The sequence below is a fragment of the Epargyreus clarus genome, unplaced genomic scaffold (genome assembly GCF_041222505.1).
Source record: "Epargyreus clarus isolate Ecla_fem2 unplaced genomic scaffold, WU_Ecla_fem_2.2 ptg000003l, whole genome shotgun sequence".
NCBI lineage: Eukaryota > Metazoa > Arthropoda > Insecta > Lepidoptera > Hesperiidae > Epargyreus > Epargyreus clarus.
The window spans coordinates 11,787,750-11,805,400 of NW_027332211.1; the positions used below are offsets into that span (position 1 = coordinate 11,787,750).

Sequence of the window (17,651 nt, forward strand, 5' to 3'; positions counted from 1 at the left end):
TTAGTCATTCGGTAGTTTAATTATAAAAACGGGCAATAGTGATTAAACTATTTATTTTATTGCAACTTGCAAAAATGCATATAATGGATTGTTTGTAGTTTAACTATGGAAGTGTGATTGTTGACATTCTTTTATTCGTTTGACACTACTACTATGCCGTAGAATTAGGTATAGCGGTGGTAAGTACCACCGGAATCAAACCACTTAGGGTCTACCACCTTAGGATTTAGTTAGCTTAAAGTCAAATGAGTGTTAAATAAAAGGAGTGTTTCTAAACAAAATAAACAACACTTCTAAGCTGACAACCTAAAGCATACGCGTGGAGTTGCTATCCTCTTTGGTTATTTAACTGGTTAACGATTATTTTAGTTTAACACAAGGTCATTGTAATGGAGTACGTGAGAGATTGGCTTAGTTTGCCAATAGTGGATGATAGGCAACTTCATTGTCTGTTTTTTGTTCCCAAAGTTGCAAATAGTTGGCATGAACATTGGCTCCACTATTTGCCCTTACCGTTCTGTAAATTGCTTGTGTAAGATTACATTACCTTCTGCAACGAGTTATCAACGCTACTATTGACTTATCGAACTCGAAGGCGAGCTATAAATATATTTTAATTAAATTAATCCGTTATTATTATAATAATGTCATTACGGCATTGATAGAATAAAAATAAAATAAGAACGAAATATTACCACAATTACTTGTTTCAAGGAAATAATTATTAATGGTAATTCCTTAAGACACCGCACAGTTCCTCACACCTAGATCTAAACAGCGATTAAGTAAAACAACATTTTTTTCAGAAAATGCAGAAAACTGTTTACAGTGTAGAAGCGCTGTGTATAGTGCACTCCATGATATTTCTATAGTGCTCAATGTCTTTGAAACACAGAGAGAAGAACAATGTTATAAGAATCTCATGTTTTAATCATAATATATCATTAGTTCTAATTAATTAAAATAGCTGTTACATTGAAATAATATTTGTACTTGCCAATTATAATGTGTAATAACATTACCACAAAATGAAATAATGCTACGTAAATTGAGAGTAGTGAAAATTACTTATTTATGTGTATTAAATTAAATATTAATGTTTTAAATGGCAGAAACATGAATTTTGAATACCTTTTCGAACAATGAGTCAATATACCACTAATGGGTTGATAATTCGGAATACTTTTTACCTCGGGATTTGTAAGAGTCTCTTACTCAGGCAGGCAAACGAACGGAAGCTTCTGTGCAATAAAATAGTATTTAGGCTATATTGAATGTTACTTTACGAGTACGTCCGTGTTGTTCCGTAGAAAGGGCGGCAAAAACAAGCTGGCCGCCATTTTGTTTGTTGGCTCTTCGCAAAAGCAAATATTACACAGTTAGCTTTTTGTCAAATACCGCATTGCTGTTTTTGTCCAGCGGTAATTATTTGTGTGCTAGCATTTTTTCGTCCTCGCTGAAAAGTTTTGATAAGAGCGTAGCGGATTGAATTTATTTTGTTTTCGGAACGCGTTCTTTTTGTTTTTTTTTTTTAATTTAGATACATGGCGCAGGTTATCAAGTTAGTCTGGTAAAAGGTTCCGGGTTAGATCTCCGGTTAATCAAAAATCAAAATTTAGATTTACTTTGTGGGCTTTTGTGTTCAAATCGTGTTGGTGTGTTCACAGCACCCATAAAACACATAATCTTGGCGTTTGACTTATTTAGCGTTATTTCATTCACATGACATTTATAGGTCAGTTTCATTGTCTTGTTAGTAAAGAGTTTATAAAAATTATAATTTATGAAGGCATACTATTTAAGGCCAAAACGAAGATTTTTCGTAATTTTATCTATAAAAACACGCAAACGATACAGAATCGAAAGACTTGTATTAATGTCGAAATTCATACATGTCGCAGTTTTAACCACAATACGACAAAAACGATACGAAATCGACGGAATCGTATTTAAGTCGAAATGCAGACGTTTCGAAAATGAGCAACTAACGAGTATAGTTAAACGGGCCTGTTATTTGCATACAAATTGGCTTTGGGGGATAAACGCCCCATTTGTATTCAACCACGGGATCTCAGCTCAGTAGCTGAAGAGCATTTATCCAGTTTCGGATTTAAGTTGACATAGAATCATTTGCTTATCGGTATTAGGCATTAGCTACTTCTGTAAGATTTAATTCGATTAAGACGGTAGAGGCTTTCGTGAAAATTAATTAAAAATAACCTTGACAAATGGTTACATACGAGACAGATTGGATTCAGTGCTGAACCATATAACAGTATATCCTATCAAATATATAATATCAAAAGAATATCAAGCGATTAAACCACAAGGAGTTTTTTTATAATATAGCAGACGATCATGCAGTCCACCTGATGGTAAGTGGCTACTGCCGCCCATGGACATCTGTAATCAACCCCAGATAGGATTAGATATTCCTACTTGAGGTCGACCACAGATGCGCCGGTATCCATGAGGACTAAGCCGGACGCTTCGGAAAAGTATGTCTCCCTTACCACACCCTTCCACAACCTAGCAAACCTTGTAATTTGCAATCGAGCTGCCTAAAAACAAAAAAGTGACAAGTCCTGGAGCATTCTTGAAAGCGGCAGTGAATATCTTTTTTCATGTAAGTAGACAGTTTTTCGACATTTACCCTCTCTTAGACATTTCTGGCGGGGAAAAAACGCTGTCTCCCGACGTTGTCTCCATTATGATTAATTGAAGCAGTTATCGAACCGCCAACCACGTTTTTCTGTACCTACATCCCATCTTTTTACATGAGTACCATATTTTGTATCCGACGTGTTTGTCTCTGGAATTACACAACGATGAGTTTTATATATTTAAAAAAGCTCGCAAGTTTTATACATAATCTTACGCTTCTCGTGATTAATTTATTAACAAAAACCTGTATTGATAAATTAACAGCAAAAGATAAATAATTGGCCAAGTGCACTCGGAGGGTTCTGTACCAAAAAAAAAATCAGTTATTTTTATTTTTAGTATTTGCTTTTGTAGCAGCCGTACATGCGTTCTCAAAATTTGAACTGTCTGTTCCACAGCTCCACAGCTGTTCCACAGCTAAGCCGAAAAAAGACGAATAATAGCAGTTTCTTGTACGGTGACCCCCATTTATTTTCAACTTTTTTATTTTTAGTACTTGCTCCTATAGCGGTTACCATTATACGTGCTCCGTGAAAAATTCTAGTGTCTTTCTATATCGGTTGATTAGATAGAGCCCTGTGACAGACGGACAGACGGATAGACAGCGGAGGGTTAGTAATAGGGTTCCGTTTCTACCTTTCGGGTATGGAACCCTAAAAATACAGAAATAATTTAAAATTTAAACGGTAATATTGCGAATTATCAATATCAATTGAGTTTATCAATGTTTGTGCAAATATTTCTCGGGTGGATTTGTTTTTATCAATATAATCCTTTATCAGATTATTTCATTCGTATTTTTATGGCACGTATTACTGAAAATTTTAAATAAGCCTTGATATAGTAAGTGATAAAAGTAAATGATGTTTATAATCTGGTCAAAGTAACGACACTGATTGTGCCTTGATTATAAATTATCATTAAATACCAATTATGTGCCTACTTAACGTAATTAATTATTATACTTAGGTACCTTGGTAGGTAGATAGTTACTTAGGTAAAAAAATATTATTACGCATGTAGCGCAATAATATTTTTTTATAATTTTGAAATATGGATTTTAAAAATAGTAAATTGCTTTGAAGGTTGTCAGGTTACAAAAAAAAAAAAAAATAGGAGGCCACGATACTTATGGATGCCATTTAATACTATGATTAATATTCATACTTGCGAACCTAGCACAGGAGGAAACACGCCTAACTCCTGAACAAATCATATCTACAAGTTTCCGAACCCGTAGGGTCGTTGTCCACTCCAGACACATATGAATATGATAATCGGGAATACAGATCCAATCGTAGTGGCGACGTGGGATGAACAATACGGCTGAGGTGAATGACACACTATTGAGACATAGGTCCTCTTCTATTTGCATGCAAAATAAGGGATCCACTCTAAATTTTGTTATCAAAGAGATACCGTTCACACAACGAGTTTAAGGAATATATTGCTGTAAACAAGAAAGCGATATTCTGAGAAACTTCTTAATAGATCAAAAAAGTAAATTATTCATGGAAAATACTAGTTTTCACGTTATAATTATTTACGAGCGCGCGGTTATGATCTAGTGCATTTTCGAGCTGTCTTTCCAGTTTTACGCAGATACATATGCACACGTACATATACACACAACACACATATTCCTAGGTACTGGGAATAACGTAAATAGTTATTTTTATCCAACTGCGAAGAGTAATGTTAATCGAGCTTTTGCCTTTAATAGTCTTTATACAGTCCAAACGGCCTTATGGTTTTTAACATGGAAGGCGTCGTTGGATTCGCTTAAATTGTGCGATTGACATAGGCCATAGTTTGTAAAAATGTTTTTACAAAAATATATAAAAATAATTTCTCTTAATATTATTAGGCAAAAGTCTACGCGTGGTGATAAATGTTATTTCTCGTCCATGTCTTAGGAGGCTACTAAAGGTATTTGATTAGGTTGCGGTGTTTTCCTGTTTTTCAAATTCTATGCGAGTTGTAATAACCATGTTTCTTAGAAAGACCTTTATCGTTCAGTGGGCTTCCAAGAGCTGACGGTTACATGAAATATTCTTAATCTTTATTTTAACGGCACGCCAAAATTGACTTTCCAAAATATACCTATAGTGTATCGTGTAAATGTGAATATGAAATAGTAATTATATGTGTTCATAGGTAGCTCCATTTTATTCATATACACGAGTATAGGTGTAGATAATATTATGTTCTAGGAATTACTCATAGCACGGTGCTCAACGGCGTCAGATATCGCAGATTATGCGACATATCGTAATGGAGAATGCCTTTATTAGTTTATTCATATGTATGAGTATGCTTTGTGTCGATCTTATTGCAAGATTCGCAACTTAGCAATATAATATTACTAGCTTATACTCGCACCGTCACTCGTGCTCAGAAGTTTTTATCTATCCCACTGGAACTGTACTTTTTTCGGCATAAAAACTACCCTGTATCTTTTTCTGAAGCCCTAAGAACCTGTGTAGAAAATGTCATGGCATTTGGTTATGTAGTTAAGGCGTGAAAGTGTAACAAACAAACATATTTACCGCATTTTTAATATTAGTTAGGACGTAGCTACCTATATAAGTTACGGCACTAAGAGTTAGCATCATAATTGTTAATTTCCTTAAGTCATTTATATTAAGCGGAGTCTAGAAACAAATTATTTAATTACGTAGTTTATCTTATCATTATTTATCTTTAATTACTTCATTGAGTATAAGTAGCGCGGCGAGTATTTTGTAAAAGGGACCACATAATGAAAGATTGACATGTAATAAGGCGTATAAGGTAAGACTTACAGTTTTGAGTTCTTGTCTAAATTGAGACACGAAAATGCGTGGGAGGTGCCGAAGGAGTAAGATAATAATATCCGTCTACATCTTTGGTAATTTTACTGTAAATTCTTCAGTACTATAATATTGAACCTCTGTAAGTTAAAAGGATAATTGTGTATATTTATTTAAGACTAGTTTCTGCCCGTGGCTTCGCCCGCATTTAAAAGAAAATAATATGACATACTAACATACATAAAACTGAAAATGTACCTTCATTGGAATGACAGTGGTGCCATCTGGCGAAAATTGGTCGTACCAACTCTGAAACCTTCATGGGCTCATGGACAACAACTTTGCTAAAGATCATCACTTGATCAAATGCATAGTTTACGATTCAATACTTACTAATATCGATTAAAATAATAGATTTGTTTGGTCCAAAAGATCGATTCTCCGATTAATCGATCTTAGTTCGCCATCCCTAGCTCCCGTGGGATTTCCGGGATAAAAACTATCCTATGTCCTTTCTCGGGTCTGACTATCTTTGTACAAAATTTCAAGAAGAGACAAACAGACAGACAGCCAGACAGACAGAGTTACTTTCGGATTTATAATATTAGTAAGGATTTTGTTGAAATAAGTAAGTAAGAAACGATCTCTTGTATCGTATGTCTACGGCATACCTACATACATAGAGATAATTATAAACACACAGATCCAAAAACCAAATCTAATATTCAAATTCTGCCTGTCTGCCGAATCGAATCCAAAACTGCATATCTAAGTGATGTGACCGCACCGATAAGCTTATCGTAACGTCCTCGTATTTATATATTTTTTGGAGTTTACTCCTTAAGAAACGATTTGAGTTATAAGGCCCGGTACGGAAATTTTATGAGGAGTAAAATCAAGTGTAACACGAAAAGTTGAGGCGTAACGTAGAAAGAGACAAACATATATATCTGTAGGATTGAACGTGTAAAAGAATGAGATGGAATACATTACACAGCGTATCTCATTCTCGGGGTCTCCTCTTTGCGCGATACTTCGTAGTCTCACTGTATAGTTCACTACCTCCAGTCTGAGAGTTGAATGTGTGCGTATGTTTATACGTGTGTGTTGCGCGCTAGATATGGTACAATTATTGATGCGGTGTTTTCACGATTCATAACTCATGTAACTTCCGAAGTTCACGTATCGTATTTCAGTTACCACAAACCTATAATTACAGTATTTAAGAATGATATTATAATTCAAAGTGAAAGAAATCAATCATCCTAAAATTGGATTTGTATAAATTGAACACAATTATTATTAATTATTATTTATATTATTTTTTAACATACTTTATGTAATACGCATTATTGAAGTAATATAAATAATCCGAATAATTACAGATATATGTTTGTTTCTCTTATCATTTTAGCAGATGCGTTCATTTACCCTTTTTTTCTATTCGATATACATATATCATAATTATCGTTCGTAAGGAGTAAACTCCAATCGTGCGTCGTAGCTGACACACACACACTTTTTTTTTCTAAAACTGCATGTGTGCAGTAAATGCATGTGTTACACGTATGGCCCATGTACTTAAGTAACCACTGCTGCCCATGGATATCTTAAACCAATTGAATATTAATTTATGTAATTTGCAATATGTATTTGCAATAAAATAAAATGGTCCAAACGCAGCTCAATAACGACTTTAAAATTACGGTGTAGTAACATAGCTAATTCGAAACAAAATTTCTCTGAAAACGTTTAACAGTTATAAAGTAGAACGTTAAAACCAATGGTTAACAGTTAACGATTCATGAATAACTAAAACAGCCAGTTATATTAGTTTACTTTCCTGACAATGGAATATGGAACAAAGCGAAACTTTTTCATAAAAGGAATTACTTTGTATGCATTCTATGTAAAGCTTCAGTTTAAAAACCAACAGGTAATGAAGGAATAACAGCTTGGATAACTGTTATTCGTTTTATTAAAATCGATTTATTATATAACGACGACCCGCGTGGCAGAGCGGTCACCATACTGGTCTGAGGCGCAGAGGGTCCCGGGTTCCATCCCCGGCCAGACAGTAATCTAAATGATGAATTTAGGTTTCTGTTTCTGGGTCTGGGTATTTGTGTATTTGTCTCTGTATGTGACCATAGCACAAACGATAAAGATAATCCTAGTGTAGGGCTGTGAGTGTAGAAAGCGTTATTTAAGAACGTACGTTATTTAAGAATGGGTATTTAAAAGTGTTATATCATTTTGGTACTCATCCAAAATAATTCTACTTCGGAGTGATGTTGAATGAATTATTGAACAAAAATATTTTTTTCACTTTTGACGTCACTTGAAAACTATTTTGATAGTGCACTCATGTCATACTCTTCCGTATTTCCAGTTTTCTAATAAAGATGTATTCTACTTTTAAAACAAATGACATTACATTCGGTACCAGCATTTATAATATTAATAATACTTTATTGCTTCAAGTAAATACCTAATATTATACCTAATATTTGTTTATAAATAATTAATAGTTATAACAGTTATATCTCATGAATAACTTAAACGAATATACTTTTACGGAAGTATATTGTCTTTCCTTTACCCTAAAAATCAAGATAAACTCCCTCAACATCCCTCTTTACCGTCATCTTGATAAAAATATAAACGTTTTTTTTTCAACGGATAAAAGCCACCCTGATAAAAAGTAATACTCGATAAATACTATGAAAGAAAACTGAGTAGTATATAACTGATTGTACGCCACAAGTTCAATTTAGAAAAAAGTTATGCTCGACAAATACTTCGAAAGAAAATCTGAGTATTATGACTAATTCTATGCCACAAGTTCATTTCGATACGCATTAAAAAGCCCTTAAAATTCACGAGAACCAATTTTATACAGGCCCTTAATCGAATGCATACTTTTCATCAAACGATTTGTTCTCAATGAGATTGACACAAGGGCACTTCACGCAGATTGGACATCACCGCACGTCCCTTACCAACACTTAAGGGCTTTGTTGAAATGAAATGAATTTAATTTTCACAATCAATGTTTATGATTTATTTCTTAAAACATTCAGTTTATTAATGTATGTATATTATTGTATATATCTTATATATAAAATTCACGTGTCACGGTATTAGTTACCGTACTCCTTTGAAACGGCTTTACTGATTTTCACCAAATTTTATATGCATATTCAGTAGGTCTGAGAATCGGCTACTATCTATTTTTCATACCCCTTAGTGATTAGGGTGGTTCACCCTTAACATTTTTTTATTTATATGGCAACACAACGTTTGCCGGGTCAGCAAGTACTTGTATCGTTTTTACTTCCATATGGGTTGCATGCGCTTGCAAGTAATAAAACTATTCCACAACGTAAAAACGTCTAGCCAACACATGTCGGTTCAAAACGGATGTATTAGTATCTTAACTTACACCATGTAAATGAAGGTACATATATTTATTATTTGCAAGTTCATGTTATATATTATACCTACTTGATAGAGCGATATTCAAAATATATACCATATTTAAATCATAGGAAGTCCGAAAAAAAAAATAAAGTATACGTTGTTCGGTTGCTGCGAATTTCTACAAAAATATTTTTGTAAAATTATTTAAGGAATACCCATAATTATTGTTTTTAAGCCTTTAAGTTGTATTGTTATAAGATAATTAGTATTTCCTTATCAAATTAGGCAATATAATTTTTTTTTTCTTAATTGAATTTCCGTTTTTGATTAGCGTCTACTTGTTTTGAACTTTAAATAACTAATTGATTAACTATAATGACATTTATATAATTACATTTTAATGACATTTTTATAATTACATTTATATAATACATTCGTCAAAGTCTGTATGTACCTAACAATGTTTATATTTGTAGCAGTTAACATACGACAGATAAATAATAAGTGGTACACACATGGAATATAACTATCTTTTGTTATATCTGTTTATCTTTTTTGTTTACACTCGCTTTGCATAAAACTCACTGTTCTATACAACTTGTAATTTACCGACATAAAACAGTGATAGCCTAGTGGTTATCACGGGCCTCTCAATCGAGAGGTCCGAGATTCAAATCCCAGGCACGCACTTGTGGTTTTTCAATGAATGTATTAGTTATGCCCCGCGGTTTCACCCGCGTTAAAAAGAAATCTAACAATATACATAACATAAAATATAAGTAGCCTAAGTTACTCTTTATTACATCAGCTACCTGCCAATAAAAGGTCCGTCAAAGTCGGTCCAACCATTTCAGAAATTAGCCAGAACAAACAGACAGATAGACAGACAAATGTTGTAAGAAATGTTATTTTAGTGTATTTACCGTCGTTTAGTGTATGTAGTAAAAAGCGGTTATTTCAATGTTAAAAACAGACACTCCAATTATATTTATATGTATAGAGTATAGATTACTTTTTATTCGCTAAAACGGTGAAGTAAAACGCGAGGAAACCTGCACGCCTAAGAGTTCGAAAAAAATAAACTTAAGTCAGTGTGAAGTCTACCAATTCACACTTTGTCAGCGCGGTGGACTATGAAACCCCTCAATCTGAAAGGTGACCCGTGCCCAGCAGTGGGACAGTAATGGGTGGGCGATACGTTTAAGTTGCTTCAGTAGAAGTATTTATTTTTTATTTCGTCACAATTTAACTCAGCAAGTCAAGTTAAACCAATGAAGATTTGTAACTAAACTGCTTTATATTTATACCGTTGAAACGATTTATCTTAAAAGGATGTAAATGCATCGTCACAGTCAATTATGTCTTAGTTAATGAAGCGTACAGTGGGTATTAAATCGCCGAGACTCACATAGCCCACTTTCCAAGTGCCCCTTGACCAAAATGTAATGAAATTAATTACTGTCGGTTTCAGTGGGGACCATTCCATTCCCCATGACTTGATACACGACGTCTGAGCATCTAGGATAGTTTGTAAAGGATTACCCCACTAAATGTTGAGATTATTTTGAAATTAGCCTAAATGTGTTTTCTTGTTAGAGCTTCATATAAAATAAGTTTGCAAGTTTATCAATCTATGTATTTTGGTTCCAAATATTATAATGGTAACTTAATATAATTGTTTATATTAAAGTAAATTTTAATATAATATAATTATTTATATTTAAAACAATGTTAAACGTTTTATAACTTAAAACTTAATAATTATAATTTCTTTGCCATCTATAAAATATCCTTGTTGCAATTTACGGATGCAATTTACGGATGCAATTTATATGAGACTCAATAAACATGTTATTATATGTAATTTGGATTGTTTCTGAATGTTTTATAATTCTAGAATTCATTTAAAACGTATTGCTAATTTTATATAACTTATTTTGAACATAATTCATTAGCAATAATTCTGTAATAAATATTAAATAATACTGTTTTGATTTTGCCCGTTTATCGTTGATAGATGGTGCTGATCAATAATGCATCCATTTTTATAAGTTAAATTAATATATCAGTAACTATGTTTTATTTGTGGCTAAAAATACTTTTAATATATAGTCTGTGAACCTATTTTACCGACACAACGCATTCCTTCACGTCACTAGTACAAAAAAATAAAATTATGACATTTCTATTCAGTGACTTCACTGGTGTTGCGCGTAAAGTGTGTGTTCAATATTCAAATTTGTGTTCAATATTCAAATAATTTGTATATGATAGTTCCGTAATATTAAACTAGATGGCGCTGCTAAAACAGCCGTTGAATCACGCTGTTGAGAACCTTTCGTAGATACTATAAGAGGCCCCTTGTAAATTTATTAATATATATTCAGTGGAACATATAAGTGTGTTTTTTATTCAAGTGTGGTTAGTAACAACCCCTCAGCCCCCTCACCTCTCTCGGAATTCGAACAGTGTGGATATATATGTTTGTCTCTTTCTACGTTACGCCTCAACTTTTCGTGTTACACTTGATTTTACTCCTCATAAAATTTCCGTACCGGGCCTTATAGCTCAAATCGTTTCTTAAGGAGTAAACTCCAAAACTTATTTTGCTAATATTATATCTTATTCAATTGCTTACTGATTTTATATGTTACTCTTCTTTAAAAACGTTCTTAAAAGATTGTTAATCATATTATGGCGCCAATGTTAATATTTTTCACAGTGTTTATAAATGATCAAACCTATAACTTAATTTATGCAAAAATGTAAACAAATTAGTTAATGACGTTTTAATGTTTTATATATTGCTAATTATTTTTATTGTAATAATTACTTTCATATGGGATTTGAACTTACTGTATTTTAAATTAATAATAGCACTCTTGATTCATATTTTGGTTAAAAACGCTACTTCCTTTTTGAGAGGATATGATGATTGTAATAAAAAGGAGGGATTGTAATGGATCATTAATATATTCGTATTTGGCTTATTTTAAATTATCTATGTTTTATTTGTGGCTAAAAATACTTTTAATATGTAGTCTGTGAACCTATTTTACTGATACAACGCATTCCTTCACGTCACTAGTACAAAAAAATAAAATTATGACATTTCTATTCAGTGACTTCACTGGTGTTGCGCGTAAAGTGTGTGTTCAATATTCAAATTTGTGTTCAATATTCAAATACTTTGTATATGATAGTTCCGTAATATTAAACTAGATGGCGCTGCTAAAACAGCCGTTGAATCACGCTGTTGAGAACCTTTCGTAGATACTATAAGAGGCCCCTTGTAAATTTATTAATATATATTCAGTGGAACTTATAAGTATGTTTTTTATTCAAGTGTGGTTAGTAACAACCCCTCAGCCCCCTCACCTCTCTCCGAATTCGAACAGTGTGGATATATATGTTTGTCTCTTTCTACGTTACGCCTCAACTTTTCGTGTTACACTTGATTTTACTCCTCATAAAATTTCCGTACCGGGCCTTATAACTCAAATCGTTTCTTAAGGAGTAAACTCCAAAAATAATGGCTGAGGATTTTGAAGAAATTATTCCGAATACAGAGTATCTCGAACTGCGAAATTATAAGTTACATACTAGCTGTGCCCCGCGGTTTCATCTGCGTTAAAAAGAAACAGGGGCACAGCTAGTTCTAAAATAAGTAGCCTAAGTTACTCCTCATTGCATCAGCTAACTGCCAATAAAAGTCCCGTCAAAATCGGTCCAGCCATTTCAGCGATTAGCCAGAACAAACAGACAGACAGACAAAACTTGTAAAAAATGTTATTTTGGTGTATGTACCGTATGTACTCGTATATTCATATGCATGTAGTAAAAAGCGGTTATATCAATATTAAAAACGATACTCCTATTTAATGTTTGCCATCTACCGACACGAAGCTATGGTTTACCACGGTACAAATATCTATATAGATCCTTATACTGTGGGTTTACTATTACTATCTAAAGAAGTAGCAGATAACACAATTTTGACTAGTGATACTATACTTGTGATATGTTTGAGCTTCAAGGTCTTAAGACCAGAGCTTTTTATTCTGTTAAGGGTAAGTTACTTAAATACTTATCAAGTGTAATGACCGCTTGATATTAAATATATATGTATTCTGTGGACTTATAAACATGCACAATGTAACAGCATATTTATAAACTCTGAATTCCAACTACTTGTAATGTAAATAGCCTTTTACTTATCGAGCAGATTAATTGAGAAAATTCCGACCGATTTATATTCATGATTAAATAAATAGTCGAGGACGCATTCGCATCGATTCCCGGAATTGCTTTTCGTGTTCCCGTGTTCTCTGTTTATGCAGTGATGTAATTTCCTTCCGACGTATTTTTCACGTTTTACAACGATTCTGTTAACTTACGAAGGAATAAATTTATCTACGTATTTGTGTAATTTGTAATCAGTGGTTACATGTAATACTTAATAACCTAGGATTCTTGAAATCGGATTTCGTTCTTCTCTATGGTGTAATGAGTATTGCCTAAAGATTCGTCACCAATCTACTATAGAGCAGTGTAACGGAGTACGCTCTAGTGTACTTTACCACTGAAGAAACTACACATGTGACAGTTGTGGATAATTGTGGGTACTACTCTAAAATCTCAATCAGGAATCTCCACCATTAATTGATTACTCACTAGTCGTGGCTTTCTACACACCACGCCACTTTCCATTTTTTCATACGACCTTGCACGAAACCCCGAAAACCTTCTTCGATGTACAAAAACAATTGTATTAATACTCGTATTATCGTTTCATTTTTGTACTTACTTTTTCATTCAATGTAATTCTAACATTAAAGGCAACGTACGAACAGTGCATGGATACCAAGGTTATATTAGTTTATTTATATAGTTAACATACACGTGGATCACTAAACTAAATAATGTTTATTTACCGTTGCGTGATAAATATAGTTGTATATTACTGCTAATGAATTAGACTATTTCTAGCGTGTTTACAAACAATCATGAATAGTCTAGACTTGATTGTACTAAAACAGTGGTCGATTCGTAACAACGTATTCAGAATTAATTCTAGCGTTTCGTGTTTTGAAACAATTTATTAGCGAATATTGCAGTTACACATAAGTGTAATAAATAACATAGAATGAGCAAATATTAGTCACATTATTTCTCTAAATTTATGACAAATACCTATAGACTTAGACTTATAGCTAAAATATAATTTAGCTAAGGATGTGTTTATTTTCCTTTTGAATAGAATGACGTGTTTTTAGTAACGCAAGATTTAAGAATGATACACTTGTGGTTTTGTGTATACTATAAAAGGAAAGTCAGGTTGCACTGTCCTGTATTTATGAGTCCAAATTTGAAAAATACTTAATTTTCGTTTCCTCTTCAGAAATTAGATTTTACTGATTACACCGTCAGGCAAAGAAGTCAAAGACAGGATTTCATAATTTGATACGGTGCAAGTATTCAAAGGAAATGTTTGGAGGTTGTGTTTGGAGGAAAGGAAATTATTATACAAGCAGTTATATATCTGAATATAACAAATAATATTAATACAAAATTAAAGTTACGGGTTCAATAATTTCGGTGTTAGAGTTACATAAAGCTTTAACGCTATTAGGGTCGACCCGCATCATGTGCGGGTCACATCATTGGGCCGTCGAAAATATACTTTGACATACACGACCGTTCAAATACATCTATCACTGTTCCGTTGCTAAATGATGTATACGAAACAATTATTTTTGACGGGCCCGACGAGCCTGATATGTGGATCGACCCTTACGTCCTTTGACCGTCAGTCACGGGTTTCATAGCCCATTTAGCAATCGGTTCCGAATGTCAACGCGACATGACAGTTAGTAGAGCTGTGCCCGACAGATAAGCGAATTTGAGATCATTGGGGGAGTCGCTGTCAAATTTGTCCGATAAGGGTGTTAGCATAGCATGTTGTAATAATTTTTACCGTGTGTAATATTGTGGGCTGGTTTCTTATTAATTGAATCTTAATAAAAATAACAATGCATAGAAGGTGGAGGAAGATACCGAGGCCATTGGGACGTCGGATTTCTCCAAATCACCCATAAAGCCTCGGGGCTCCGAAAAGAAGGTATCTAATGATTATTCCTTTATGATAACTAGCAAAAAGTATTGAGTAACAATGATAATATTTGAATCGAACAGAAACAGGTTGATAAGGATAGAGATCTATCACAATACACAATCTTTTGAAATTTATAAACATAGATGGCGTGAATTTCGTCTGCCTCTCGCGTCGCCACGACATCGGCCGGTCTGACCCGCCGCACTAAATGTGTTAACGTATGTATGTAACGTGTGTAACGTTTGTTAACGTTAACGACGATGTTACACCGATGGCTTAACGTACCTTCCGATGTACGAAAATGCTAGACTAGTCTCAACAATAAACCGACACCATATCATTCGGTTAATGTGGACCAATGCTCTTATTAAAATGTGACTGACTCTTGGTAATTACTACTTGCAATTGGACCCGATTGTCCTCGTAACATGACAGTCATGTTTTACTTCGGTAAACGAGATAGATGGTTTAACCTACCCTCCAAGTACAAAAGTGCTAAACTAGTATTAATAAAAAACCGGTACCATATCATCCAGTTATCGTGGACCAATGCTCTTATCCGTTCTTCAAATGCGACTGAGTCGTGGTCATTACTTCTCGCAATTGGTTCCGATTGTCGTCGTAACATGACAGTCATTGGCGCTGTGACTGGCAGATAAACGGACTTCATATATGGTCCGTTGGATTAAGGGCAATCTAATCGTGTAAATCATGTTAGCTGAAGTAATTGAAATGCGTCACAGAGATATCGCAGTTTCCATTAATCACATGTCATCATGGAAACCACAAGTACGTGTATGTATGCTAGCTACACGTGTATATATAAGTCTTTAACAAGATGGATATCTCAAATCGTTTTATCTTCAGTTACTCAACTTATTTTTATGCTAATTTTCAATGAGCACTTTTGCGCGATTTATTCATTCAGTTAAAATATTCTTCGTAAAATGAGACCTATAGCAGTAATCCCTCTAAAGTTTTCTATGTTTTCATGAAATTTATGTTCTAATTAGTTCTGTAGCTTTCATATAGGCAAGTATTCAAAAAGTATTTGAAATCGAAAATTTGTACCGTCACTTAAAATTTATTTACCTGTCTAATCTACGAGTATTTGTTCTTAAGCTACAGTGTTATAATTCACGAGACACGTTTCAAATATACTAAGCGCTTTTTATACGAGTTAAATGCAATCAGATCTAAAACTTAGTACAACAATTTATTGTAGGTCATTCTTTACGTATAACCAATGACTTTCCAAGATCCCCGCAGTAATCCTACGGTCGTTATTTCATACGGAGTAAATCAGACCAACTATTACAGTTCGCTTCAGATCCTTTCCTAAAATATAGCCGCATAAATCAGTATATTTCTTTGTATTGGAACGAAAGTAAGATATTTATTTTTACTATATAACATTATCGTGCGTTCAGATTTCCATTGTCCATTATGTAATGGGCTCACAAAGGACTAGTTTAGGATCAGAGGCGTGCTCGACTTATCCCAATACAGTAAATATGAGATATGCGCCAAGTTTCGCCTGTTATGTCTATCAGTATCAATAGCGGTTACGTAGTGTCTTATTAATGTGGAGACTCTTACTGGCGTATGAATGGATTCCGTTGTATATTTGTCTATCTTTAAGTAGGTTAGAAAGGTTTTTTACCGAAGTTTTATGGAGGTCTTTTTAAGACGACATTTTTGATTATTAACAATTTTTACTTAGGTACTTAACCGTAAGAACGAAAGTTTTCCTTAACAGTTTACATACTGTAATGTAAGATGTAAAAGAACAGTTTACATACTGTAATGTAAAATGTGAAAGAATACTTTAAATTCTTTTGATATTTCTTGTTTTTCTACAATAACTCAAATACCTACTGTTATTCTGGATTGCTGATTAATCATTACGACTTTTGTACAACTTTATGTATGCCCATTGTTCAAACATTAATGAGGATTGTTGAATATCGCGTTTATTGTGCAGATAACATGAAACTCCAGATAAATCGAATAAAGCTTTTATTCATGACATGAGCACAGTATTATGCAATGCGCCATCTAAAACTTTATAGATACAAATACAGTTGGGTGCTATAATTATTTTTTTCCTATTCAAGATACATAAACTAAAATAGATACACTAATGAGGCTTTTAAACTTATTTTTAGGGACTCCAACCAGTGATCGACCCCAAATAGGTCATCTCTAAAATGGTGCGTTATATATGACCATGGGCGGCGATGGCCACTAAATCTATTAGGTATCATTGCTACTTCGATTATAAAACGAAATATGTATAAAAAAATCCTTATTGTATACTTACAATAGTGTAAGGTTATGATTCACTATAACAATTCTGTCCCAAGCCCTGAAAATCCAATAACTTGACCATGTGTTGTTCCAGACGTGTGTTCCTTGAAGCAGTTCCAGTGCGCCAACGGGAAGTGCATACCGATCACGTGGGTGTGCGAGGGTGAGAACGACTGCGGCGACAACTCCGACGAGGACATCGAGGAGTGCAAAAAAGGTAAGCATATATCTAAATTTCACACAACATACTGCATAAATAAATAAGCCACTTCCCACTTTGTTCGTAGCTCATCAGTTAAGATATTGTAGGTACTGTGTTCAATTCATAGTTGAATAAAATGTTAATA

At 33.7% G+C, this 17,651-nt stretch overlaps 1 protein-coding gene across 6 annotated transcripts in view; it reads left to right on the forward strand.

Annotated features, from left to right (window-relative positions):
* Positions 1-17,651, forward strand: part of LpR1 (Lipophorin receptor 1) — a 301,804-nt gene that overhangs the window by 9,247 nt on the left and 274,906 nt on the right. For all 6 annotated transcript variants that reach the window (XR_012103637.1, XM_073089318.1, XM_073089245.1 and 3 more), the window contains exon 2: positions 17,399-17,521. Coding sequence is in view for 5 of the 6 variants with exons in the window: in XM_073089318.1 (XP_072945419.1) it covers positions 17,399-17,521 (123 nt within the window). In the remaining variant the exon portion in view is untranslated. The remainder of the gene's footprint in view (positions 1-17,398; positions 17,522-17,651) is intronic.